Below are 26,092 nucleotides of genomic sequence, written 5' to 3'. Positions count from 1 at the left end.
CACGACTGTAATTGGAACTTCCGTACTTACTAAGTATAGTAAGTACGGAAAGTCTGGATATCGGAACGCGCCCAAAGTCTGAGGCCCGACCTACGCAGCGCTGATCGTGGCCTTTCTGGTTATGATTGTCAGGATTGACGTTTGAAGATGTCACTCCTGATTAAACTTCATCAAAGTCGCAACATCTAATATTTCACCAGGCTTGTTGCTTGAAATTACCCTGACACATCTATAGTCAATTCTTATTGATAGGGAATACATTTTTTTTTATCTGATTAAAATAACATCCAATGGCTGATATATTCTTCCAATAAAATATGATGGGCAGAGTGTACCTCAAAGCTATAGTTTACATCACACAGTTCTACACAGTTGTAAACAGTTACTGTTTAGTTACTTACTAACTGGGAGGGCCTCAATCAACAATAAGACTTTAATAATGACTCTGTTGATAATGAGCTTGCTAACCAATCGTGTTTCTGTTGGTAGGATCTGGAAGGATCTGGAAAGTCCAGCGGCTTTGGTGCATTTCTACCCAAAGGCCCTCAGGTAACGAATGTAACAATAATACTACTATAATTAAACACATTATTACTGCTACTCATTATATGTATTGTGTTCTCACAGGGACCTCCTGGGATCCCTGGACTTCCAGGAACTATGGTAGGTTAACTAACTGAGTAAATTTAGTTTAAATGAATCAATTTCATTTATTTATTGCGACTTATAATAAATAAATGAATGATTGTTTACCAGGGTAAAGACGGGTTGGATGGGCCTCCAGGGAAGACAGGAGCAAAGGTCAGTCTCTGGCCTTTAGGATCAACGGGAAAGTGCCTGGTGGCCATTCAGGCTGTCAGGCTATTGCGTAAGAAGTAAGTCTGGTGGTAATGTCTTCCTATGACCTCTAGGGGGCGTCAGGGGCGCATGGAGCTCCCGGCAAGCCAGGTGCATTTGGACTAAACGGAGATGAGGTCAGTCAACAACACAAATTAGAATAAAATAACTTTAACTTTTCAAGAAAAACAAGAATAATTCACATTAAAAAAAACGGATTGTTCAGTAATTAAAGCGGATTTTGGTAAATGCAAAACATTAGCTTTTTGGGTTTGGGAGTGGACCCTGATAACTATTAAGTATTTTTCAGAAAAGAGTTCATCTTTTTCATCAATCAGAGGTGGGGCTTTTAATGTGTATAGAATGTCGCTGCTTTTTGGTTCACAGACACAGGGGGGGAAATACAGCCAGTAGTGAACAAAGCCTCTCTCCCTAACCCTGCGTTTCTTCCACAGGGACAAAAAGGAGACAAAGGTGACACCGGAGAAAAGGTGAAATCCGCCTGCGTACAATATAAACACATTGTTCAGTAAAGACATTCACAAGTTTATGGATACGCACACAAAGAAAAGCACACACAAACACATACTGTTGCTATCACAAGATACAGAAGAACCAAACACTGAAATCAAGCCGCTTTTTCTGCTCCAGGGAGGACCAGGAAGGGACGGACTCAGCCTACCCGGCCCCCCAGGGCCTCCCGGGCCTCCGGGACCAATCATAAACCTCCAGGAGGTGAGTGACCTGATATGGGCGAGGAGGCCAGCATTGAGATGGGTTGGACCCCCCAGCCTGGAAGATATCAGGGGTCAAACCCTGATGTCCGCAGTGTACCTGTAGGAGCCTTCAGCCACCGGCCCCGCCCTGCTTCTTAGTGACCTAAAGCTTTACTCATCAGAAGGCACTTTGGATAAAGACATCTGCTAAATGACGAAATGGTAGAAAAATCCCATTAAAGATGGACCCTTGCTTTTCATGGCTTTTTGATCATATACAAAGGAAACATGAATTTAGGTTTATGAATGACGATAGCCCTTGGCGTTTAGACTCATTTTCGGAGATCAGACAATGCCCCTGCTTCGAGTGGGATCGATAGGAATACATCGACAACGCTGACACTGAACACGGCATCATGTGTTGACCACTTCAGGTGGAAACCGATGTTGGCAAAACTTGACTTGCAATAAACATCCGTCATCCACAGTATCAACAGCAGAAATACAAATGTACCAAACTAACTACAGACTCAACTTCCTGTTTCCTGTCCAGCTGATGCTCAACGACACGGACGGAGTGTACAACTTCTCAGGGATGGTGGAGCTTCAGGTAACCCTCGGTCCGGGCTTCGGCCAATCACAGAACAGCATGAATGTTCCAAACTATCGGCAGGTTAACCCAAATTAATGGACGTCGCGGAGGCCTTAGTTGTCCATTAATTCCTGATTATGGACACCTCGAAGGGCATTATCCTGCTTGTACCATGGTCACTTGCCAAAGAAAAGAAATTCGTCCCAGCCTTTATGCATACCCCAGATACTATAGGGTCTATAGCATATAACCGCGTTTTCTTATTTCAGTTTAATGCATTTTTCACAATTTACCAGCTCTCGTTTTGAAGGCTGAACAGACAATTTGACTGGAACTATTTAGTAGGTGTCCATATATCAGGGATTAGTGGATACCCTGCAGCCAATCAGAATCTAGTATACCCCCAGACAATGGTATAATTCCTGACAATGCCCAGAGTCAACCTGTGGGCGTCTGGAACAAGAGGCCCTCGCCCTCTACCTGCTCTTTAACATCATGTATCTTAGAACATGTAGATATTCAGTCAGATTGCCAAGGCCAACAAACAAAATATAAAATAACATCATTGTTATTTCTCTAATGACACAGTATCTATCTCTTCACTCAAAGGACTCTTAGCTGCTTTTGTATTTTCAGACGAGCCAGGATGTTACGCCTAACCACATGAATTTAATGAAAGGCCAGATGACTGAGATTGTCACGATTGTTATATTCCGTATCCCACTCATTATTTACAGGCTCCAAAGGGCCCCAAGGGAGATATTGGATTGCCGGGCGTCAATGGACCAGCGGGGCCAAAGGTAAATATTTCTTTGTTGTTCTCCTCATGAAGTGACTCTCTGAGCCAGACTGGAACAGGGCGGGAGCCAACTTGGCCCATTTAATCATGGCTACACTTCATATTCCACAACAGTATTAAATTAATTTAGTTAATTTAATTTCTAATTGAGGAATACATTACAAGTGTTTAGCGTACACAAGTTATTTTACCCAGTATTTATATACAATACAAGCCCACCCTTATACATTAGCAGAAGCCAGATTTGTACATGCTTATGTATATATATGTGTGTGTGTGTGTGTGTGTGTGTGTGTGTGTGTGTGTGTGTGTGTGTGTGTGTGTGTGTGTGTGTGTGTGTGTGTGTGTGTGTGTGTGTGTGTGTGTTTGTGTCTGTGAAGGGAGAGAAAGGAGAATCAGGCGTTGTCGTGATGCCCGACGGCTCCTTGATGTCTGACCTCGGGGGGGTAACCGGACCTCCAGGAATCAAGGTGACCACATATGACCAATCACTGACCACCATTTATACCATGTAGCAGTAGTAGACATAATGTCCACTCACTTTTAACACACACCTTTGGTTAGAATGTTTTTGAGGGTCCGTTTGTAATCTCCAGAGTAGACACAAGTCATTCAGTAGCACTTTGAGCCACAAATTATTATGTATTTTTTTATTATTATTAAATAATATTAAAAATATTTTGTTTAGAAAACATATTATTTTGTACAAATATTTAAAAAAATAGTTATAATAATATAATGTAATATTAGTTTCAAATATTTAAAAAAACAATATTTTTTTGATTTTTGAAATTCTTACAACACAAATAGCTAGAAAACCACATTTTGTCTTTTGTAATCTCCAAATCAAGTGTCTTGTCTTCTATATCCTGACCTGAGTGCTTGTGTTCCTGTCCAGGGCGATAGCGGTTTGCCCGGAGCGGCAGGCGTTGCGGTAAGTCCCCGGTTGTCGTGGTAACCACCCGTTTGTCAGTTATTCCAACGTAAACACTGTTGTCGGCATAGAGTCCAACTAACGCGTTCCGTCTCACCTCACAGGGGCCGACGGGGCCGCAGGGGCCGAAGGGAGAGTTTGGGTACCCTGGTCATCCGGTAAACATGAACACGCTCAAGAAATATGTCCAGGCTTTAAACTTGAAATAAAAAAAATAATTATTCAAGAAACAAAGGATACCATAGAGATGATTTCCCGCATATTAATTAATCTGTACTTTTTGAATCGATTTATGATAGAGATGATAATGTAAATGTAAATTGCATCTATACTCCATCGTTCGGTTTAAACGTTGTGTTGTTCTCCAGGGTCGTCCCGGGGTGTCCGGTGCTAAGGGAGAGAGCGGGTCCTCTCACAGCACGCCGGTGAGTCAGCCACACGCGGAAGTCTGTCAATAGATATTCCCATTTTTTGGAAAAATTCATGATGCGTTATTAAAGAAGTTGTGGGCTTCCTTTCGATGTTTAAACTGCCATCACACAATGGTGGTCGAGGTGGAGCCCTGATCCTCTTCCTCCTCTTCCTCTTCCTCCTCCTCCTCTTCCTCCTCCTCTTCCACCAGGGGCCTCCTGGACCCCCCGGTCTCCCCGGCCGCCCTGGCATGTTCAATTGCCCCAACGGAGTATGTACACACACACGCGCACACACGCGCACGCACACACACACACGCGCACACGCACAGCACGCACACACACACACGCACACGCACACACACACACACACACACACACACACACACACACACGCAAGCAATACTTAAAGACACACACACACACACACACACACACACACACACACACACACACACACACACACACACACACACACACTACATAGAGAGACAAACACACACACACAAACACTCACATACACTCTCTCTCTCTCACTCACTCACTCCAAAATAAGACTATAGACAATGACTATAAGTTTGTGTTTGTATATTTGCTTTTATCCTTGAGTGTGGCTGTTTTCCTGTGTGTGTTGTCCAACAGTTACATTTAGACACCCCACACAGTCAACCACAACCACACACACAGACCTCTCCACCAGCCGGCTCACACTGTCCCCTCCCTCCCCTCCCCCCTCTTCCTCCCCCCTCTCCCTCCCCTGTCCTCCACAGACCGTGTTCCCCATTCCCCCCCGACCCCACTGCAAGAACACGGTAAGTCATGTGACCCGGCGTGGGAACGTGCTCCTCCATCGTTTTGGTTTTCGCGGCATGTCGAACTAACAGCGGGCCGTCTGACCGCGTAGCTCCGCCTCCGTGCACCTCGGGCCCGCCTCTGCATGGATGGCCGTCAAAATCGTCACCCCTGACCCCTGGTTCATGTGTCAGAGGACCGTGTGTTGGGTACTCCGACACATGAATCAGGGGTTAGGGGTGACGATTGATGGCCATCAATCGTCACCCCTAACCCCTGATTCATGCGTCGGAGGACCGTGCGTCGGGTCCTCTACGTTCTCCTCACTGCCTGACCAGTGCCTTAACGGGGATGATTCACCAACCGTCGGTCTTTAACCCAGACAGATCTGTCTTTAGGAATGCTCGTTTTCTTCTTCCAGACCCAGACCGAATGAATCAAACCCTGAGAAATCTAACTGCAGGGATGATCTTGGATAAAAACGATATTGTTTGATGGGAATATGGTTTGATACGTTTGGTGCAAATCTGAACCAGAATCATTTTCCGCTTGTTTGTGACGTGGAAATGTCGCGCCGGACTCGGACATCATTAATCCCACACTCTTTCTCGTTCATTAATAAATCATTTCATTCATTCATTCACTCTGACCCTTAGTGGACCGTCTACCGCCTCTCTCTCTGTCCCCTGTTAACCTGCATGGCGACCCTTCACTGTCTGCGTCCGAGTGTTTGGCAGCGAGTGCCTCTCACTCACTGTACCGTACTAGTGGTGTCAGGCAGACTGGGGGCCCGGGGCCCATCGAGATCAGAGGTACTGCTGCTCTCTCTCTCTCTGGGGCTCTGTGTCTCTCGCTCTTCCTCTCTCTCTCTCTCTCTCTCTCTCTCAACGCATGTCTCTCCACCATGTCATTATGTCATGAAAATCGATGTCATCACTTTATTTATAAGTTGTACGTTTAATTGCAATTTTTTTTTTGTAGCTGAACGCGGATGGTACTGTAAATGGTAAGAAAAAATACCAATTTAACAATCCTTAATTTTCTCCTATCTGTCGTTTTTATTCATCTTTTTTAATTTGCATTAGAATGAATGGAAGGTTGTTATAGATAAATCAGGGGAATGAATCTCAGATGGACTTCTACATTGAAACTGAGTTCATGCAGCAACTGAAAAGATCCAGGGATCGAAAGCCCTTCATACGATGTTCAGTTAACCTGTGGTCGAGATAGTGGAACAAGTCAATGTTCCACTTCAGTTAATCTGACTACAAACAACATTCATTTAAATTAAATTAAATTGTATTTGTGTAGCCCTTAATCACAGGTACAGTCTCAAAGGGCTTAACAGGCCGTAAATGTATGACCCCCCCCTGACCCTAGCCCCCCAGAGGCAAGAAAAATTCCCTTAGTTTGCAAGGAAGAAATCTAGAGAAGGAACGCAGAGTGGGGGATCCCTCCTTCAGAGTGGGGGATCCCTCCTTCAGAGTGGGGGCTCCCTCCTTCAGAGTAGGGGGTCCCTCCTTCAGAGTGGGGGATCCCTCCTTCAGAGTGGGGGGTCCCTCCTTCAGAGTGGGGGGTCCCTCCTTCAGAGTGGGGGATCCCTCCTTCAGAGTGGAGGGGTCCCTCCTTCAGAGTGGGGGGTCCCTCCTTCAGAGTGGGGGATCCCTCCTTCAGAGTGGGGGGTCCCTCCTTCAGAGTGGGGCATCAGGCGTTCAGAGTGGGGGTCCCTCCTTCAGAGTGGGGGGGTCCCTCCTTCAGAGTGGGGGATCCCTCCTTCAGAGTGGGGGGTCCCTCCTTCAGAGTGGGGGATCCCTCCTTCAGAGTGGGGGGTCCCTCCTTCAGAGTGGGGCATCAGGCGTTCAGAGTGGGGGTCCCTTCATCCAGAGATGGAAGGAGGGATCCTGATGCTGCATCAGACTAACCAGACTAACCTTTACCCTTTGCTCCTGGTGGCCCTTCAGGAAACTGTCCGAGGGGAGAGAAGGGGGACAGAGGTCAGCCAGGCCTTCCTGGTTGGTCTGCTTCGCAAAGTGAGTCCCATCTTTACCCCCATTCCCCCCCCCCCACAATCCAGTCCGAACCAAACGGATCGGGTTCAGTGCAGTTCAAAGCACATCATTGTATAGTGTAATTCTACTCTGTCTGAAGGAATGAGGTTAGGTATGTGTAACATGCTCTGATAATGGAAGACAAAATAAGCATCATTATTTGACATTCATTAAACTACTAAATACACAACACCAAAAAAATCCATGCAGCACAACAATTGGGATCGGTTTAACATCTTAAAACAATCACATCACATGAACATTTAGTTTGTACACACAGATGTCTGCCATTCATATAAATATGAATATTATTAAACTAGATTCAGTAAGGCAGTTGTTGTTGTAATATAAAACAACAACAGGCAAATTGTCTTGGAGGCTTGTATCGTTGAATGATGTGTTGCACATGAGTAGCGTTGTGAGTAGGGGTGCAACGGATCACAAAGCTCACGGTTCGGATCGGGTCACGGTTTTTGAGTTACGGGTCGGATCATTTTCGGATCAACAACAACAATAAAGATAACAAGACAAATGTGACTTTAAATAAAAAGTCACATTTAAAATAAAATAACTGTAAAAACAAAATAAAGTGAAAAAATAGTTAATAATCCTGCTTCCTTTAAGCATGGTCAATATTTAAAAAATTTGCAATTTGAGGCATTATTCCTTCTTCTTTTTAACATGGATAGGATAGTAAATAATCCCTAACCCTGGATTTACAATTCAGGATGTTTGCATTGCCTGGGGAGTTTAGAGTCTACACTCTCCCAAGGCAATGCAGACATCCTTATCTTCTTTTTTTTAGTTTGGTAGCGAAATACAGTTTCTGTGGTGTTTTATTTGGCATTTTGTAAATCCATTGATTTCGGTTGGGAGACTCATGCTCATTGCAAGGGGGGTTGGTTGTAGTCTTTTCGCTCGGTTCTAGCCCTACTGTTGATACGCGAGAAGACTACAACCAAACCTAAAAACGTCTGGTTCCGGTTCCGGTTTACGTTTCAATGGGATTTACGGAACGCCAATTAAAACACAACAGAAACTGTATTTTGCTACGATACTTGATGATGTTGTTAATACCGGAATTGTCCTCTAAACATGCGCTGATCACGTCAACGCACAACTTTTTTTTTTAATCAGCCGGTCCGCGGTTCACTTGCGTCCCGAACCGTGATGGTTGATCCGTACGGATCACGGGAAACCCGTGAACCGTTGCACCACTAGTTGTGAGTAACCTTTGTGTTTCCTCTGTCCTCCCTCCACAGACTCATTGTATCCCGGAAGAGGCGGGGTAAGTCACGGTCTGCTCAGCCAATCGGTGCCCTCCCTTCTGATCGCCGCTACGTGTGTGTGTGTGTGTGTGTGTGTGTGTGTAAATATATGACAATGTGTGTGTCTGTGTTCCAGCTGGGTAGCCATGGTGACCAGGGCATTAAAGGGGAGAAGGGAACGCCTGGGTACGCGGGTATCCCTGGGAGACAAGGAGCAACGGTACGTTCTGTTTCCATGGAAACCCCATCCAATGAAAAAACAAATAAAGATATATATGTGTGCAGTAAATAAAATGTAGGATAGATTTCTGAAGCATGAAGGAATGAATGCATTAAGAATGTCACTGCCCTGGTGGGACAGATTAAAATACACACAGACTCACCCACTCACTCGCTCACTCGCTCACTCACTCGCTCACTCGTTCACTCACTCGTTCACTCACTCGTTCACTCACTCGTTCACTCACTCACTCACTCACTCGTTCACTAACTCACTCACTCGCTCACTCACTCACTCACTCACTCACTCGCTCACTCACTCGCTCACTCACTCGTTCACTCACTCGTTCACTCACTCGTTCACTCACTCACTCACTCACTCACTCGTTCACTCGTCACTCGTTCACTCACTCACTCACTCACTCACTCACTCACTCACACTACCTATAGTTAATATATAGCATAGCAGTAATATAGGAAACTGTCACGCCCGGCTCCTCTCTAACTCCAGCTCTCGTTCCAGGGGCCTCCGGGCCAGTCTGTGCACGGCCCCCCAGGTCGGCCGGGGGTCCCCGGCTCCCCCGGCGTCCCGGGCTACGGTAGACCCGGTTCTGTTGGCCAACCCGGCCCCCCCGGCCCGCCCGGACCCCCCTCCCGATACGGCTCAGGTAGACCCTCCACGACAGAGACCCCCCCCCCCCCCCCCTGTGTCCCTGTGTCCCCCCCCTCTGGGGTTAAGAGCGTGAGGTCATGCCACCGGGTGTGAGTGTGGTTAGCCGCTACAAGCCGTCTGAAAATCGGCCTTTACCGCACGTTGTAGTGACATCACAAGTGGGCGTGTCCCCCGCTGCCACCATACACACACGGTTACGGGGGCTTTGCACTTGACCTGATCAGCATTGGGATGTTACGCTATGAGTGACTGTGTGTCGAGGCTTAGGTCCCGGACACTAAGGATGTTTTCTGTTTTGGTTCTGACAGCGGTGACCGTCTCGGGCCCCCCCGGCCCCCCTGGGCCCTCGGGGGCGGCTGGGACCTCAGGAGCTGTAAGTCAGACCCTCTCTGTCTCTCACTCTCTCTCTCTCTCGCTCCCTGTCTCTCTCTCGCTCCCTGTCTCTCTCTCGCTCCCTGTCTCTCTCTCTCTCCCTGTCTCTCTCTCGCTCCCTGTCTCTCTCTCGCTCCCTGTCTCTCTCTCGCTCCCTGTCTCTCTCTCGCTCCCTGTCTCTCTCTCGCTCCCTGTCTCTCTCTCTCTCGCTCCCTGTCTCTCTCTCGCTCCCTGTCTCTCTCTCGCTCCCTGTCTCTCTCTCGCTCCCTGTCTCTCTCTCTCTCGCTCCCTGTCTCTCTCTCGCTCCCTGTCTCTCTCTCTCTCGCTCCCTGTCTCTCTCTCTCTCGCTCCCTGTCTCTCTCTCGCTCCCTGTCTCTCTCTCTCTCGCTCCCTGTCTCTCTCTCGCTCCCTGTCTCTCTCTCTCTCGCTCCCTGTCTCCCTCTCGCTCCCTGTCTCTCTCTCGCTCCCTGTCTCTCTCTCGCTCCCTGTCTCTCTCTCGCTCCCTGTCTCTCTCTTGCTCCCTGTCTCTCCCTCGTTCCCTGTCTCTCTCTCTCGCTCCGCTGTGATTCGGTTCCTTGGTCTCCATCTTGGATTCATTTTACAGAAGGCTTGGTCTTTGTCCATCAACCTCTTTGGAGTGTTCTGGTTGCATGGTTACCAGTTGCTTGGGAACGGCACAATAATGGTAACGGCTAGCTTGAGTAGAAATCGCAAAACGTAAACTTATGTTTACCCGATAACCCTTCGGAAATGCGATTATTAACACAATACAAACTTTTGGAAATAATCAGCGATGAAAATGAAAACAAACACAAAGCCAAACATAACTTTGGTAATCGCAAACATAGACACAATTGTCAAACTAACGTAAAAATGCATAAACATAAACCCAAACATAACGTTGTACCAGGACACTCTTCAACTCTGACATTAAATTCTTCTGATTTTTCAATTTCTATATGATTTATATTTCTTAACTACAGTGACAGTCTCAAAGGGCCTAACAGGTGATATATGAATGACCTGTAACCCTGACCAGAGGGCAAGAAAATAAGGGAGTGGGGTTCATCTCCACCTTATTGAGTTGTTCTCCTCCCCCTGTTCTCATGTTCTTGCCCTCCTCCTCCTCCTCCTCCTCCTCCTCCTCCTCCTCCCCTCCTCCTCCTCCTCCTCCTCCTCCTCCTCCTCCTCCTCTTCCTCCTCCAGCTGAAGAGCTTCTCCACGCGGGAGGCCATGATGCAGCACACAGTGAGGGACGTGGAGGGAACGCTGGCCTTCGTCTCGGCCACCGGAACGCTCTTCCTCAAGGTTTCCCAGGGCTGGAAGGAGGTCCAGGTAAACACTGCGGACTAGCCTTAGAGATGAGATGAGATATGATATAATATGAGATATGATATGATGTAAGCTATGATACGAGATATGAGGTGAGATGATGTTAGATATGGTATGGGATATGATAAGAGATGTGGGGTGTGAGATATGATATATACAGTAATATGAGGTATGAGGTGAGATGAGATGATGTGAGATATGATATGATATATACAGTAATATGAGGTATGAGGTGAGATGAGATGATGTGAGATATGATTTAAGAAATAATATGATGAGATATGAGGGGAGATTATGTGAGATATGATTTAAGATATGGTATGATATGAGATATGATGTGAGATATATGAGAAAGGATATCATCTATGATACGATGTGAGATATTATATATATGATCTGATGTGATGATTTTATATAATTTAAGAGTTAATATGACACACAAAAATATATGATATATGATTTGATACATGATATGGGATATGATATATAGCGGCAGATATAGTTTACAATATCAAATCATTCATAAACAGAAACAATGTCCTGAAGTACCGTACCTCAAGATTAAAGAGCATCACAGTAAAAGCACAGTGTATACTGTTTAACATACTGTAGTCAAATAGCATCCCTATCAATACCGCTGATGTTAGCACCGGTTAGCAGTGAGCTATGCACACTGCACCGCTGCAGGTTAGCAGTGCAGCGGTGAAAACGTACAATGGTGATACGCACAGCGGTCATGGGTGCAGCGGTGGTACGTTTACCGTTCTGTTTCCCCTCCTCACAGCTTGGCGGCATGGTCTACCTCTCCAGTAACATCATCCCCCAGGACGAGGTAACGTCACTCTCTCATAGCGCTTCATAGACGGGTTATCATCGATACACTCTCTCATGACACTTCATACACTGGTTATCATCGATACACTCTCTCATGACACTTCATACACTGGTTATCATCGATACACACTCTCTAATAACGCTTCATACACTGGTTATCATCGGTACACACTCTCTCATAGCGCTTCATACACTGGTTATCATCTGTACACACTCTCTCATAGCGCTTCATACACTGGTTATCATCGATACACTCTCTCATAGCGCTTCATAGACGGGTTATCATCGATACACTCTCTCATGACGCTTCATAGACGGGTTATCATCGATACACACACTCTCATGACGCTTCATACACTGGTTATCGTCGGTACACACTCTCATGACGCTTCATAGACGGGTTATCATCGATACACACTCTCTCATGACGCTTCATACACTGGTTATCATCGATACACACTCTCGTAACACTTCATACACTGGTTATCATCGATACACACTCTCTCATGACGCTTCATAGACGGGTTATCATCGATACACACTCTCTCATGACGCTTCATAGACGGGTTATCATCGATACACACTCTCTCATGACGCGTCATACACTGGTTATCATCGATACACAATCTCTCATGACGCTTCATACACTGGTTATCATCGATACACACTCTCTCATGACGCGTCATACACTGGTTATCATCGATACACACTCTCTCATAGCGCTTCATACACTGGTTATCATCGATACACACTCTCTCATGACGCTTCATACACGGGTTATCATCGATACACACACTCTCATAACACTTCATACACTGGTTATCATCGATACACACTCCTCCTGTTGACGGACTGTGTGTCCCGTTCTTCCCTAGCCCCGCCCGGCGTCCCAGGCCAGAGGAGACGCCATGGAGCGAGTACGCTCCGTCTCTCAGAGGGTAGGTCCCAGAGGCGCCCGGCACCACCGAGACTCACTCACTCACTGCGTGTGTGTGTGTGTGTGTGTGTGTGTGTGTGTGTGTGTGTGTGTGTGTGTGTGTGTGTGTGTGTGTGTGTGTGTGTGTGTGTGTGTGTGTGTGTGTGTGTGTGTGTGTGTGTGTGTGTGTGTCACGGGGACGTGATTGGCGTTGCAAGCCGTTTGGAAAATCTGCCTCTTGTGACATCACAAGTGGGCGTGTCCACCTCGATGCGCGCTGGATAGATCAGTCTACCAGCCTACCCAGTGGACGGTAGCAAACGTTGCTCATCTATCCTTCATATATCTGGGTGGACACGCCCACTTGTGATGTCACTCTGGCACAGGGAAGGAATGATTAATTATTTATTTAATTATTATAGGAATTAATTAATCACACCCATACCTGGTGGCCTGACATGAGCCCTTTAATGAATGAATGATTTGAATTGTACAAAGTTGTTGGTATTTCTTAATCGAAGTATTGATGGAGAACAGGGGAGTACTATCTTCATTAAAGGAGGCAGTTGTACTGTAAAATAAAGGCGCTAAGCCAATCCTTCTGGGGCATATTTAAAGTGGGTGAAAATGTAAAAGTATACATTTGTTTTTGTTTAAGAGAGACAGTTAAATTGATTAAAGCTAGGAGTTTATTTGATTGAGGGTATAAGAGATGATTACATTGATTTAAGGAAGAAATTGTGTTGTTTAGCTATGAACTAAATTTAAATGCCTCGTCAAAACCCATCTGTTTATTATGTTCTCCTGTTTTCTTGTCTTTTATTTTTTGATGTCTTTAAATTATAACTCTGTGAGGCTCTTTGGTCAACGGCGGTCGTTTTAAAGGGCTTAACAAATACATTTGGATTGGATTTGATAAAAGATAGTGAAGTGTAAAAAAGCCACGCATCATCGCCGCGCCAACCCCCAAAATCAGAGTCAGCCTATAGCCACTCCCTCCGAGGGTCAGACCCCGCCCACACAGTAGGTGCGTTTCCATCCCCCTGATTTTATGCGAACTTTGAAGTATTGAATCAGTAAACGGTGATGGAAACACCGAAATTCGCAAAAAATCCTCAAATTTCGCAAAAAGGTTTACCCGCTCGTTTATCCGAAATTCGAAAGAGAGTAAATTCGCAAAATGGGAGATGGAAACACACTTTTCGAAACAGCTGTGACGCAGCGAACTTTGAACACACAGGACTGACAGTCTTTCCGATTTCCGCATAACGACCGGCCATAGCAACCCTGCCGACATCAACGTGTAACGTCATCACCCTATTCCGCTGCAACCACTCGATGGAAACGCACATAATTCGTATTACTTTTTTTTGCGAACTTCCTAAAGAGTCGCATCACCTTTTAGAAGGAAACACAGCTAGTGACCCCCCGCCTCCCCCCCCTCCCCCCCCTCTCCCCGTCCAGCTGACCCTGGTGGCGCTGAACCAGCCCCACTCGGGGGACATGATGGGCGTGGACGCGGCCGACCGCATGTGCTTCGAGCAGGCCAAGGCCATGGGCCTGCCGCCGCACTACCGCGCCTTCCTGTCGTCCGGGCGCCAGGACCTGCTCCACGTGGTCCACCCGCTGTCCCGGCACGCCACGCCCGTCACCAACCTCCGGGTAGGACGGGGGGGGGGGGGGGGGTGGGGGGTGGGGCTATGGGTGCTCATGGGACGGTTCTAGACACACACTTGTAATGTGTAGAGAAACTCGCACATAGGTTTGGATTTCACGCACGCACTCGCACGCACGCGCGCCTATACACACACACATATATATTCACACATATACACACCTATACACACACACACACATATTCACACATATACACACACACACACACACACACACACACACACACGTATACACACACACACGCATACAAACATACACACACACACGCACGCACGCGCACACACACGCGCACACACACACACACACACACACACACACACACACACACACACACACACACTAGGCCCCCAGAACACACTTCGCCCTCGTGTCATGTGACGTGATGGTAGGTCATGTGATGTAAGTTGAATTGATGATTTGAATTGACATGTGACGTGCATAATTTGGCGCCATGTGATGTCAGGGTGTTGATGTCATGCATTGGAATGTCGTGTAGCGTCATGTGATGAAATTGTGTGTCATGTCTTGGAATGTCACGTGACATCGTGTGATGTGTGTGTGTGTGTGTGTGTGTGTGTGTGTGTGTGTGTCTCCAGGGTGATGTGATGTTCAGGAACTGGCACGCGGTGTTCAGTGGCGACGGAGCTCCGATCGACGCCAGGATACCCATCTACTCCTTCGATGGACGGGACGTCCTCGCTGACCCTTTCTGGTGCGTTGTGTGTGTGTGTGTGTGTGTGTGTGTGTGTGTGTGTGTGTGTGTGTGTGTGTGTGTGTGTGTGTGTGTGTGTGTGTGTGTGTGTGTGTGTGTGTGTGTGTGTGTGTGTGTGTTCGTGCATGCATTAAAACCTATGTGTGTGTTTGTCTGTGCATGTTTACGTTTCTGTATGTGTGCATCTCTGTGTTTATGTACAAACGTTCGTCCCGAGTTTGTGTGTCTTTGTGCATGCATACGTGTGTGTGTGTGTGTGTGTCTGTGTCTGTGTGTAAGCGTGCTCGTCCCTGCGTACGTTTACCAGCACTGGTACAGCGACACCTTTGAGTGGGTAGCATCTAAGTCTGCGCCCCCAGACCTCACCAACACATGTGCCCTGTCCTCCATCTTCACCCTGCATCTCATCAAAGCCCACCCTCTCTCCCCCTCCTCCCTCCTCTGCCCCCCCCCCCCCCCCCCCAGGCCTCAGAAGAGTGTGTGGCACGGTTCGGCCACCAGGGGTCTGCGGGTGCAGGACAAGCACTGCGAGGCGTGGCGAGCCGACCACATGTCCGTCACGGGCCTGTCGTCCAACCTGCTGTCAGGGCGGCTGCTGGGCCAGCAGACGCGCAGCTGCTCCAACCAGTACATCGTCCTCTGCATCGAGACGCACAAGACATAGGCCACGCCCCCCCCATCTCCGCCCAGACCTTTCTGACTCCGCCCCCTCTCACCTGGGCCTTTCTGACTCCACCCCCTTTCCCCTGGGCCTTTCTGACTCCGCCACCTTTCACCAGGGCCTTTCTGACTCCGCCCCTTTTCACCCAAAACTATGTGAGTCCGCCCTCCTCCACCTGGACCTTTCTGACTCCGCCCCCTCCCATCTAGACCTTTCTGACTCCGCCCCCTCCCATCTAGACCACTCTGACTCCGCCCCCTCTTATCTAGACCTCTCTGTCTCCGCCCCCTCCCATCTAGACCTCTCTGACTCCGCCCCCTCCTATCTAGACCTCTCTGTCTCCGCCCCCTTCCATCTAGACCTCTCTGACTCCACCCCCTCCCATCTAGACCTCTCTGACTCCGCCCCCTCCCATCTAGACCTCTCTAACTCCGCCCCCTCCCATCTATGTGTATGGGGTCTAATGCAGTGCGCAATTAAATCAGGAGCTCACTTCGAGTCGCCTCATACGCAAAAGATACCATGAGATTGGTGTTTTATGTGATCTAGTAATTATTAGATTTAACATTTATAATTTATAAAAGTAAAGGTTTGAAGATTCTCGAGAAGGGTCCTGGATGTACGAATAACTGATTTACCAACGACTGACAGCCCTGAGCAAACGTCTGCCAATCCCCTGCGTTCCCTGGAACGCTGATATTCAGGGCGAGACAGACTGGGATAAATCGATACGTGTGGAAAGGATTCTCAGACCTAAACATGTCGGGACTTCAACCACTGGTTGAGTCCCACCCGCCCAAACCTCGCTCTGCGAGTCGCACCCTGTCCAGTCCCACCGGGCGGGCATTCATGTGCCTTTTGTGTGTGTGTGTGTGCAATGAGACCAAACACTTTGAGAATATGCACCTACCATTCATGACACCCGAGTCCAGTGTTGCTGGCAGCCTCAGTGTTCTTTGTAGCTCCTGGATGTTATATTTTTTTTAAACTGTTTCAAGCCTACTTACCCGCAGTGGGACAAACAGCAGTGACACCCTAAACCAATGGATCAATAAGGGCTTGAAGAGGTGTGTTCATCCACAAAGCAAAACGTGGGCTGGTTTGGAGTGGCGGATGATTTTTTACATTCGTCCTTTTTACGTTAGGTTTAATGAACAACCCACACAAATCATAAGGATTTATTAATATCACTGCGCCCCCTGTCTGTGGAAGGTGCACTCACAATTCCAATATTTACCACCTAATTTTGATGCACTGTATTTTATCTGTTTCTGTACTTTTTTCTTTTTTACAAATCTTTTTTTTCTAATGTTTTTTTGTCCTTTTCTACTTCTAGTGATCTCGACCCTCAAGTACGTTTAACTATGTGGGATATTTAATTTAAGATTAAAGATTTATTTATGCCAAGACCACAATTAATGTTTAACCAGATTGATGACATCCACAATGTAATTTATCGTTTGTAGCTGTTTGTTTTTTCATATCTTTTGTGAAATTTTGTCAAATTGATCTTTTGCGTTCTGCCTCTTTACTGCAATTGTTTTATGCAAAACATTCCTAGAAGAATCACAAAATCCAAAGGGAACCTTCCGAGCCATCAAATGTTATTTCACCCAAGCAATACCAAAGAACAAAACTATGACAATATTTACCTTTAAGGCAGAAGTATAAGAGCATATGTTTTTGTACAAAAATTGGTGCTTCATCAAGTAAAGTTGTTGTTTTTTGTAACCTGTTGTGTTGTTGTTGTTGTTTTTTTTTCGTTAATGCAGCCCATATGCAATGGATAATTTTACTTACGTACATTTAAATATTATTATGAGTGCACATAATCACAACGATTAATGCATTATTTAATTCAAGAAGGGTTAGGGTTAAGTACTTCCCATCAGAAGGCAAATAAATTGTTGTTGCCATCCATTGTGTGTGTGTGTGTGTGTGTGTGTGTGTGTGTGTGTGTGTGTGTGTGTGTGTGTGTGTGTGTGTGTGTGTGTGTGTGTGTGTGTGTGTGTGTGTGTGTGTGTGTGTGAGAGAGAGAGCAGTTGTGTGTCTATGGGCGTGTCTTCATAAGTTATTGTCCAAAACGTCTCATTTTACAGTTCACAGTAATAAAAGGAACCTCTTGCATAAACCAAAACACAAAATAGCCTTCCCAACCCTGTCTCTAACCCCAGATTAACGGGAAAGGGTTCGAGAAATTCCAACAACCAACACCCAACGCGTTGGGGAACTCAGCGGAAACAGGTGAGCTGGTTCATCCTTTCAGAGACGACATTACGAATCTGGTGATCTAGAACAATAGTTCATAAAAAAAAAGTCACCAGTGGTTTCAGTATGTTAGGGATGTACATCATGTCAGACTGCTGGGGCATAAAAGCATGGCCTGATTGGTGCTCTCCCGCTCTCTGAAGCAAGCATGTCTCCCTGCTTCGTCCTCCTGCTGGCGCTCCCTCTGGTGGCCTCTCAGTACATGGGGTCTGGGCGCTGCCCCTCTCCCGATGTGAAGGCCAACTTCAGCATGGACCAGGTGACATGCCGTGTGTGTGTGTGTACTGTATGTCAGTGTGTGTGTACTGTATGTATGTATGTATATATGTATGTTTATATTTGTATATATACTGTAGTTCCTAGGACGGTGGTACCCGATAATGAATACACCGCCGATGAGTTCAGAAGACTCAGGGCCAAGGTGCAGCTCATGTAACTTGGTCCGACAGATGGACCACTCTGTGCTCATCATCCCGACCCCCCATCCGTGAGTCTCTGTCTCTGTCTCTGTCTCTCTCTCTCTCTCTCTCTCTCTCTCTCTCTCCCCCTCTCCCTCTCTCTCTCTCTCTCTCTCTCTCTCTCTCTCTCTCTCTCTCTCTCTCTCTCTCTCTCTCTCTCTCTCTCTCTCTCTCTCTCTCTCTCTCTCTCTCTCTCTCTCTCTCTCTCTCTCTCTCTCTCATGTACAATTGTGTATCCACTGCGTTTGTGTGAAAATTAGTCCCCTGACTTGCAAGTTGGTCTTTATTTATTTTACCTCTCACTAAACCAGCAAAACGATGATAAGCATGGAGTGTTTGCTCTACGAAGGAAGGGAGGAGGCGGCAAAGATGGAGTTCCACATGAAAACGGAGTCTGAATTCTTGAATGCATGTACGGTGATGTATACACAAATATTCCATCCTCTCAAAAGTAATGCTTCTCATTGATCTGTCTGTCTGTAGGCTATATCTTCAACATTCACGTATTCAATATTTATTTTAAAAGTGCTAATAAAGCTAGATCCTCCTTCTTCTTTTTCCTCCTCATGCCCCTTCCTCTTCCTCCTCCCCCTCCTTCTCCTCCCCCTCCTCCCCCTCCTTCTCCTCATCCTCCTCACCTCCTCAGTGATGCCCACCTGGGAGATAAGGCTGTTGGAGACAGACTACACCAATATGGCCGTGCTCTACACCTGCAAGGACATCTTGGACATGGTGTACATTGAGGAGGCTTGGATCATCTCCCGCGGGCGCACCCTGCCCAGCCGGATGGTGGGCGAGGCCCTGGAGCTGTTGGAGGGCCAGGGCATCGACGTCAGCCTAATGACCAGGGCGGACCAGACCGACTGTGACCCGCTGCCGGAGTCGTCTGAGTCGTCGGAGGAGTTGGAGGAGACGACTCCGAGTTAACCTCATCGCTTTGATCGGTCGCTCAAATCTTTAGGGAACTGATACTTGAATATATATACAGTGTGTGTGTGTATATATATGAGAGAGATTTCAAATAAATGATTATGAAGCAATTATTTTGAGGTTTTTTTTGTATGTTACTTTTGTTATCCATAGTTGCATGCTAGATGGACATACACACACACACACACACACACACACACACACACACACACACACACACACACACACACACACACACACACAGAGATGCCCTTCTAAGTGAGAAAACACAACACAGTGCCCTTGCAATACACACCAAAAAAAACAACGAGTTTAAGAAAATGCATGCCCTGCTGTCTCCACTACAAAGTGCCATATGGGCAAACTTCTCAAAGTTGGTGCCATGACGACAGACAAATACTTTGATGCGATTTAAAGTTCTATAGTTTTCTTTTGCGTTTTTGCCATTGAGGTTTGGTTATACTTTAAATTGGATCATCTAATAACATGATGTTAATCCTAATCAAGGATGAAGATGATTTCGTCATTCACGTCGGGGCGGGGGCCACAAGTCTTTCAGTAGGTGCCTTTCAAACGACCAGTGCGCCACTGCACACACACACCCACTGAGAAGGAGGGGGCGTAGGGACACAGAACAAAACCCATCCCTGCGGTCCAACACCCATACTGCCATGCTATTTAGTATGTCAGAAAAAAAATACTATGTCCCAATACATAGCTTGGAAAATGCAGTATTCCAAAAATACCAGGATGGTGGAGTACATCTGATCGCATTTCGCAGTATTCAGCATATATATACACGACGACGGCATGCTTTTTGTCTGTTCTGCCCCACGATCCTCGGCTCTGTGATCAGTGAAATGACCTGTGGTATGTCTGAATTGTTATGCATACTGTGTCCAACAGTGCGTACTATGTAGGGGTAGATGCTGTACGGCGTGTGTGTGTGTGTATGTGTGTGTGTGTGTGTGTGTGTTTGTGTGTAACCCTACAAGTGCAAATAATAAGTAGGCTATATGATTTGGAACACCGCCAGTGGCCGAGTTCCAGAACTCGTCTCGCAGATAGGGGGGGGATGTTGTCACAGAATATGGCAAGCCGATTGTGCCACAATTCGCTGTTAATCAGGCGTCTCAGTATCCCAACGGAGGAATACTGCGAGACGAGTATGGCTAAATACGTCTCGGTCCGGATCACGCCCACTTTTGGCGGCGGAAACTCGACCTGTGCCGCACTTTTGCAGACTGTACCGACCCGCGCCCTTCGGTGGAAATGCGCCATAAAAACGAATCGAGAGAGAGAGAGAGAGAGAGACACACACAGAGAGAAACATATTACAATTAATCTTCTGAACCAAGTCCCAGAGCACGATTGTCTGACTTTGTCAGACAATCGTGCTCAAGTTCACGAAAATTAATCGTGTCCCAGAGCACAATTGTCTTACTTATTTCTTGTTACACAGGATGAAATTCAAACCAAAGCAGTTCAATTGGAAGATGTTCTACGACTTCAGAAGGGGTGTGGGCAGATAGAAGGTGCACCCTCTAGTTATGTAGGCCTATGTGTCAAAACCACAAATGCAACAACGGGTAAATGCCGTGTATTATGGATACTCTGATTCAATAAACTCAATCTATTGAATCGTGTCCCAAAGGACGATTGTCTGTCATTTTTCGTAAGTGTAAACCAATGCATTTTGAATGGGAGCATTTCTCAGACAATTTTTGCTCTGGACTAAACAAAATGTTAACCCATGCATTTTGAATGGGAGCGTTTCTCAGAATACTCTGTATATATATATAAATTATATATATATATATATGTATATATTTTATGCATACATATTTATATATGCTGTATTTATATAGTTATGTAGCCTATATTTATAAATATCTTTATCTATATATTTATTTCTTATGTATATATATTTTTTATTAATTTATTTATTATGTACGGAGGGGCCCCCTTAAAGGGGACATATTATGAAAACAAGACTTTTCCTTGTATTTGGGGTGTTGTTTTTGGTCTCTGGTGCTCCAACACGCATACAAACTTTGAATAAAGTCTGTACATGATTTTTCTGAGTGAGATATGCATTTCTGAAAGTACCCCGCCTACAGTTACCAAACGAGCGAGTCAGTTTCGGCGCCCCCTCCTACGTAGGATGGGGGCACAGTGGAATATTAAATCCCACTTCCCCACTCCCCTCCAATCAGAGCATAGCTAAGATTGTTTGGAATGCGGACGAGCAGCTCCGGCGGAGGGGAACTCGGAAGCTCAGCTCCGGGAGAACAATCCCTTTCTCCGCCGGAGCTGCCACTGAAGCTTCGGCGGCAGTCCAGAGGAGGAGACATGGAGGAGGAAGGGATTGCACTCCCGGAGCTGGACTACCGCCGAGCTCGCCCCGCCGGAGTACATCCGCCGGAGCTGCCCGGAGTTCAATCCCTTTCTCCTCCGTGTCGCGGTTCATGGACTTCAGAGAGTCAAGGCCAAAGTTCCTTTCCCCCAATTCCTCTTAACCATGGCCGAGATATCCCCCACTACGAGTCTTTACTTGTTGTGGAAGTACCATAGACGCCAGACGCAATCTTTATGATTCATAATATCATCCGAGGCGCACATAGCTTTTGGCTGTGATATTAGATATATTATATAAATACCAATATATTATATGATATTATTATTATATAATATTAAATTATATTATATAGATATAGATCTCCAGGAGTCCGCACACGGCAACAATCCCTTCTCCTCCATGCTGTGGTTCACTCTGGCAGCTCATTGGTCAATGGGCAGCAGCTCATTTGCATTAAAGTTACAGACACCAGAAACAGCGCATTCTGAAGGGACTGAGACAGAGGGGAATAGCGGTAGCCTGTAGGCGAGATTTTTCTTTTCCAAAAAGCTATTTCCAACAAACAGCTTCAAAAACATGTTTTCTGGAACTCCTATACTATGTTTACTTGTCGGTAAAACACCATAATATGTCTCCTTTAAGCCCGTCCGTTACTTGGCTCCATTTGATAAATAACCAACACAAATCATAAGGACATATTAATATCAAAGTGCCCCCTGGCTGTGGTAGGTGCACTCACAATTCCAACATTCACCACCTGATTTTGTTGCACTGTAATTTATGTTTCTGTACTTTTTTTCAAACCTTTTTTTTGCCAGTGTTTTTTGTCCTCTTCTACTTCTAGTTATCTCAACCCTCAAGTACGTTTAACTATGTGGGATATTTAAGATTAAAGATTTATTTAGGACAAGACTACAATTAATGCTGAACCAGATTGATGTCATCCACAATGTAATATATCGTTTCTAACCGTTTTTTGTGAGAGAGAGTGAGCAGTTGTGTGTCTATGGGCGTGTCTTCATAAATTATTGTCTAAAACGTCTCATTTTACTGTTCACTGTAATAAAAGGAAACTCTGGCATAAACCAAAACACAAAATAGCCTTCCCAACCCTGTCTCAAACCCCAGATTAACGGGAAAGGGTTCGAGAAATTCCAACAACCAACACCCAACGCGTTGGGGAACTCAGCGGAAACAGGTGAGCTGGTTCATCCTTTCAGAGACGACATTACGAATCTGGTGATCTAGAACAATAGTTCATAACCTCAGCTCTTCTCGAATATCAGCTTCTTTACTCACATATTTTCTGCAAAAATATACATTATTTAATCCCCGTTTATTTGATTAGATTGATTTTGTGGTTTGAATCCCTACATTGCCTTCTGTTTTCCCTTTCCCAATAAGTTATAAAAATATATATTTTATCTTAATATGCAGTTATCGCTTCAGAGTCCAGATGTTGAAACTAAATGAAACTTGTTTCCTGGCTGTAAATGGGTGATCCTTAGATCATATTTAACAACTCTTCCCTGTGAAGTTTATAATGACGTTTAAACTTGTGATGTTATTCTGGATGCTCTGCAGCTGAGGGGCTGTGGCTGGGAACACCAAGTCCGATCCACGGAAAATAAATCTATATTTGTTTTCCTTTCAAATATTTGGTTCTCTTTTGAGTGTTTTGTCCCGAAGGTCAGCGTGTTCTATTTTAATGAATAAATGAGAACCCTTAACGCCAGGGATAGATCACTTTTCCTCAGGCCTAATGCCCACTTTTCATAATAACAATAACTCCTTAGGTGCATATTTCTAAAGATGATCAATTAAATATTTAGGTAGGAAATTAGTTTTAAACTGTAACAATACGTGGCAGATTTAGGTAAAAGCATATTTTGATCGACATTGTCATCGTGGAATTGAATCGGACCGATCTAATCCCAGTAGATCAGTCCTGCCATCCCTGTCGATAGACAGGGATGGCAGGACGGAGCTACTGGGATTAGATCGTCATTTTTTGGGAACCAAAATCGAATATAGGTGAAGTCACCAGTGGTTTCATTATCTTATGAATGGTCAAATTGCTGGGGAATAAAAGCAGGGAAAACAATCCGGCTTGCTATCTGTCCTGGTGTCGCATAGCAAGATGACCATCTTAGTGACCATGGACTTTCATATTTCTATTGTGTCTACCTCACACATTGTTAAACAGTTTGAGTCCATTGACAAAGCAAGACTCTCTCCTTTCAAACATCTTTCTCTGGATAGGGCGTTTGACTCCCAGTCTGAAGGTTTTGGGTCTGAACCTCGATGTCCGCCTTAGTCCTACACCCGCTCCTTAAGGGCCCATGTCATTAAGGAGCAACATACCACCACAAAGAGTGACGTCTGCACACAGATAGATAAAGCTTCAATTCACTGTTGTTCCGGATGATAGTGAGGAAATACTGCTAATCAGTGAAGTGAGGGACTACGTGTGGCCTGATTGGTGTTCTCCCGCTCTCTGAAGCAAGCATGTCTCCCTGCTTCGTCCTCCTGCTGGCGCTCCCTCTGGTGGCCTCTCAGTACATGGGGTCTGGGCGCTGCCCCTCTCCCGATGTGAAGGCCAACTTCAGCATGGACCAGGTGACATGCCGCGTGTGACGTGTGCGTTTGCGCGTCTGTCCGTCTGTCTTTCTGTGTGTGGGAGTGTGAGTACTGTATATATACATATGTATGTACTGTACCTGTATGTATGTTTATATTTACTGTAGTTCCTAGGACGGTGGTATCCGATAATGAAGATGCCGCGGAGGAATTCAGAGAACTCAGGGCATAGGTGCAGCTCAAGTACCTTTGTTCGGCAGATGGACAACTCTGTGCTCCTCACCATAACCCCCCATCCGTGAGTCTAGGTTTCTCTCTCTCATGTACAATTGTGTATCCACTTCATATGTTTGAAAATTAGTCCCCTGACTTGGAAGTTGGTCTAAATTTATTTTACCTCTCACTAAACCAGCAAATGGACGGAGGGTTTGATCTACGAAGGCAGGGAGGAGGCGGCCAAGATGGAGCTCCACGTGAAAATTGAGCCTGAATCCTTGAATGCATGTATGGTGATGAATACACATACTGTATATTCCATCCTCTCAGAAGTATTGCTTCTCCTTGTTCTGTCGGTCTGTATATCTTCAACATTGACTCATAGATTTGTGTTCTGTATTTATTTTGAAAGTGCTAACAAAGCTAACTAGCATCTTCTCATCCGTTCCTTGTGCTAACTATTATCTTTTCATCCATTCCTTGTGCTAACTAGCACCTTTTCATCCGTTCCTTGTGCTAACTAGCATCTTCTCACCCATCGCCTTTCATAAATACTGCTCTCTAGCATCTCCAACCCTGCCTCATGTATTAATCTTCTCTCCTGCCCCCTCCTCCTCCCCCTCCTCCTCCCCCTCCCCCTCCTCCTCCTCCTCCTCCTCCTCCTCCCCCTCCTCCTCCCCCTCCTCCTCCCCCTCCTCCTCCTCCTCCTCATTTCCTCAGCGATGCGCACCTGTGAGATATGGTTGTTGGAGACAGACTACACCAATATGGCCGTGCTCTACACCTGCAAGGACATCTTGGACATGGCCTACATTGAGATGGCTTGGGTCATGTCCCGCGAGCGCACCCTGCCCAGCCGGATGGTGGGCGAGGCCCTGGAGCTGTTGGAGGGCCAGGGCATCGACGTCAGCCTAATGACCAGGGCGGACCAGACCGACTGTGACCCACTGGTGGCCGAGGAGACGACTCCGAGTTAACCTCATCGCTTTGATCGGTCACTCAAATCTTTAGGGAACTGGTACTTGAATGTATATATATGTTAGTGCTGTCATGGGATTCAAATATTTAATCGCGATTAATCACATTATGTTATAGTTAACTCACGATTATTTTTTTCTATGCTAAATATCCCTTGATTTCTTTGTCCCATTAATGTTTCTCATTTTAATGCTCTTATCAACATGGAGAAGTGCATCGGCTTGCCTTTTTGCAAATGTTTTTTTATTGATAAGAACATTGGCATATACTGATCAAAACAGGACGATACAAAAAATAATCCTATGGTGCAATCAAACGATGAACATACAAGCATACTGCCTTGAACATAGCAGTCAGGCTACTGCTTCTTTGTTTTGAGCCAAAGAAAAAAAAAATATATATTGTGTTAATCGAGCGATAAAAAAATGAACACCGTTAAAATTGGTTTGCGTTAAGGCCGTTAATAACGCGTTTAACTGACAGCACTAATATATGTATAAATATATGAGAG

At 45.9% G+C, this 26,092-nt stretch overlaps 3 protein-coding genes across 4 annotated transcripts in view; all 3 read left to right on the top strand.

Annotated features, from left to right (window-relative positions):
* LOC115537387 (collagen alpha-1(XVIII) chain) overlaps positions 1-17,527 on the top strand; it is a 74,588-nt gene extending 57,061 nt beyond the window's left edge. Inside the window, exons 19-45 of one of the 2 annotated variants that reach the window (XM_030349289.1) lie at positions 490-549; positions 628-663; positions 757-801; positions 912-974; positions 1,293-1,328; positions 1,489-1,572; positions 2,107-2,163; positions 2,883-2,945; positions 3,325-3,414; positions 3,843-3,878; positions 3,983-4,036; positions 4,247-4,303; positions 4,501-4,560; positions 5,059-5,100; positions 5,737-5,892; positions 6,062-6,086; positions 7,042-7,110; positions 8,391-8,416; positions 8,533-8,616; positions 9,139-9,283; positions 9,597-9,661; positions 10,867-10,995; positions 11,777-11,824; positions 12,702-12,764; positions 14,207-14,404; positions 15,016-15,131; positions 15,597-17,527. In XM_030349289.1, the coding sequence (XP_030205149.1) occupies positions 490-549; positions 628-663; positions 757-801; positions 912-974; positions 1,293-1,328; positions 1,489-1,572; positions 2,107-2,163; positions 2,883-2,945; positions 3,325-3,414; positions 3,843-3,878; positions 3,983-4,036; positions 4,247-4,303; positions 4,501-4,560; positions 5,059-5,100; positions 5,737-5,892; positions 6,062-6,086; positions 7,042-7,110; positions 8,391-8,416; positions 8,533-8,616; positions 9,139-9,283; positions 9,597-9,661; positions 10,867-10,995; positions 11,777-11,824; positions 12,702-12,764; positions 14,207-14,404; positions 15,016-15,131; positions 15,597-15,795 (2,106 nt within the window). In that variant the 3' untranslated portion in view covers positions 15,796-17,527. The remainder of the gene's footprint in view (positions 1-489; positions 550-627; positions 664-756; positions 802-911; positions 975-1,292; positions 1,329-1,488; positions 1,573-2,106; positions 2,164-2,882; positions 2,946-3,324; positions 3,415-3,842; positions 3,879-3,982; positions 4,037-4,246; positions 4,304-4,500; positions 4,561-5,058; positions 5,101-5,736; positions 5,893-6,061; positions 6,087-7,041; positions 7,111-8,390; positions 8,417-8,532; positions 8,617-9,138; positions 9,284-9,596; positions 9,662-10,866; positions 10,996-11,776; positions 11,825-12,701; positions 12,765-14,206; positions 14,405-15,015; positions 15,132-15,596) is intronic. The other variant, XM_030349290.1, reaches the window with a different exon arrangement.
* Positions 17,528-17,902: 375 nt separating this feature from the next.
* Positions 17,903-19,561, top strand: LOC115537388 (apolipoprotein D). The gene is made up of 5 exons (XM_030349291.1): positions 17,903-18,036; positions 18,204-18,319; positions 18,417-18,547; positions 18,830-18,930; positions 19,165-19,561. The coding sequence occupies exons 2-5, from the start codon at positions 18,209-18,211 to the stop codon at positions 19,443-19,445; spliced, it is 624 nt and encodes a 207-aa protein (XP_030205151.1). The 5' UTR covers positions 17,903-18,036; positions 18,204-18,208; the 3' UTR covers positions 19,446-19,561.
* A 3,346-nt stretch (positions 19,562-22,907) lies between these two features.
* On the top strand, positions 22,908-25,664 carry LOC115537707 (apolipoprotein D-like). Its single transcript, XM_030349754.1, has 5 exons — positions 22,908-23,005; positions 24,311-24,426; positions 24,555-24,685; positions 24,800-24,891; positions 25,324-25,664. Exons 2-5 carry the CDS (start codon positions 24,316-24,318, stop codon positions 25,578-25,580), a joined length of 591 nt encoding a protein of 196 aa, XP_030205614.1. The 5' UTR covers positions 22,908-23,005; positions 24,311-24,315; the 3' UTR covers positions 25,581-25,664.
* The last annotated feature ends 428 nt before the right edge of the window (positions 25,665-26,092 follow it).

This window comes from Gadus morhua, chromosome 23 (genome assembly GCF_902167405.1).
Source record: "Gadus morhua chromosome 23, gadMor3.0, whole genome shotgun sequence".
Taxonomy (NCBI): domain Eukaryota; kingdom Metazoa; phylum Chordata; class Actinopteri; order Gadiformes; family Gadidae; genus Gadus; species Gadus morhua.
This window is presented reverse-complemented; position numbering and strand designations above follow the sequence as displayed.

Excerpts from the sequence above, each read along its gene's own strand:
- LOC115537707 (XM_030349754.1), top strand. The coding sequence starts at position 24,316 with ATGTCTCCCTGCTTCGTCCTCCTGCTGGCGCTCCCTCTGGTGGCCTCT. Across the intron at positions 24,686-24,799 it reads CTCACCATAACCCCCCATCC|CAAATGGACGGAGGGTTTGA; the intron begins GTGAGTCTAGGT and ends TCACTAAACCAG. Across the intron at positions 24,892-25,323 it reads GCCTGAATCCTTGAATGCAT|CGATGCGCACCTGTGAGATA; the intron begins GTATGGTGATGA and ends TCATTTCCTCAG.
- LOC115537388 (XM_030349291.1), top strand. The coding sequence starts at position 18,209 with ATGTCTCCCTGCTTCGTCCTCCTGCTGGCGCTCCCTCTGGTGGCCTCT. Across the intron at positions 18,548-18,829 it reads ATCATCCCGACCCCCCATCC|CAAAACGATGATAAGCATGG; the intron begins GTGAGTCTCTGT and ends TCACTAAACCAG. Across the intron at positions 18,931-19,164 it reads GTCTGAATTCTTGAATGCAT|TGATGCCCACCTGGGAGATA; the intron begins GTACGGTGATGT and ends TCACCTCCTCAG.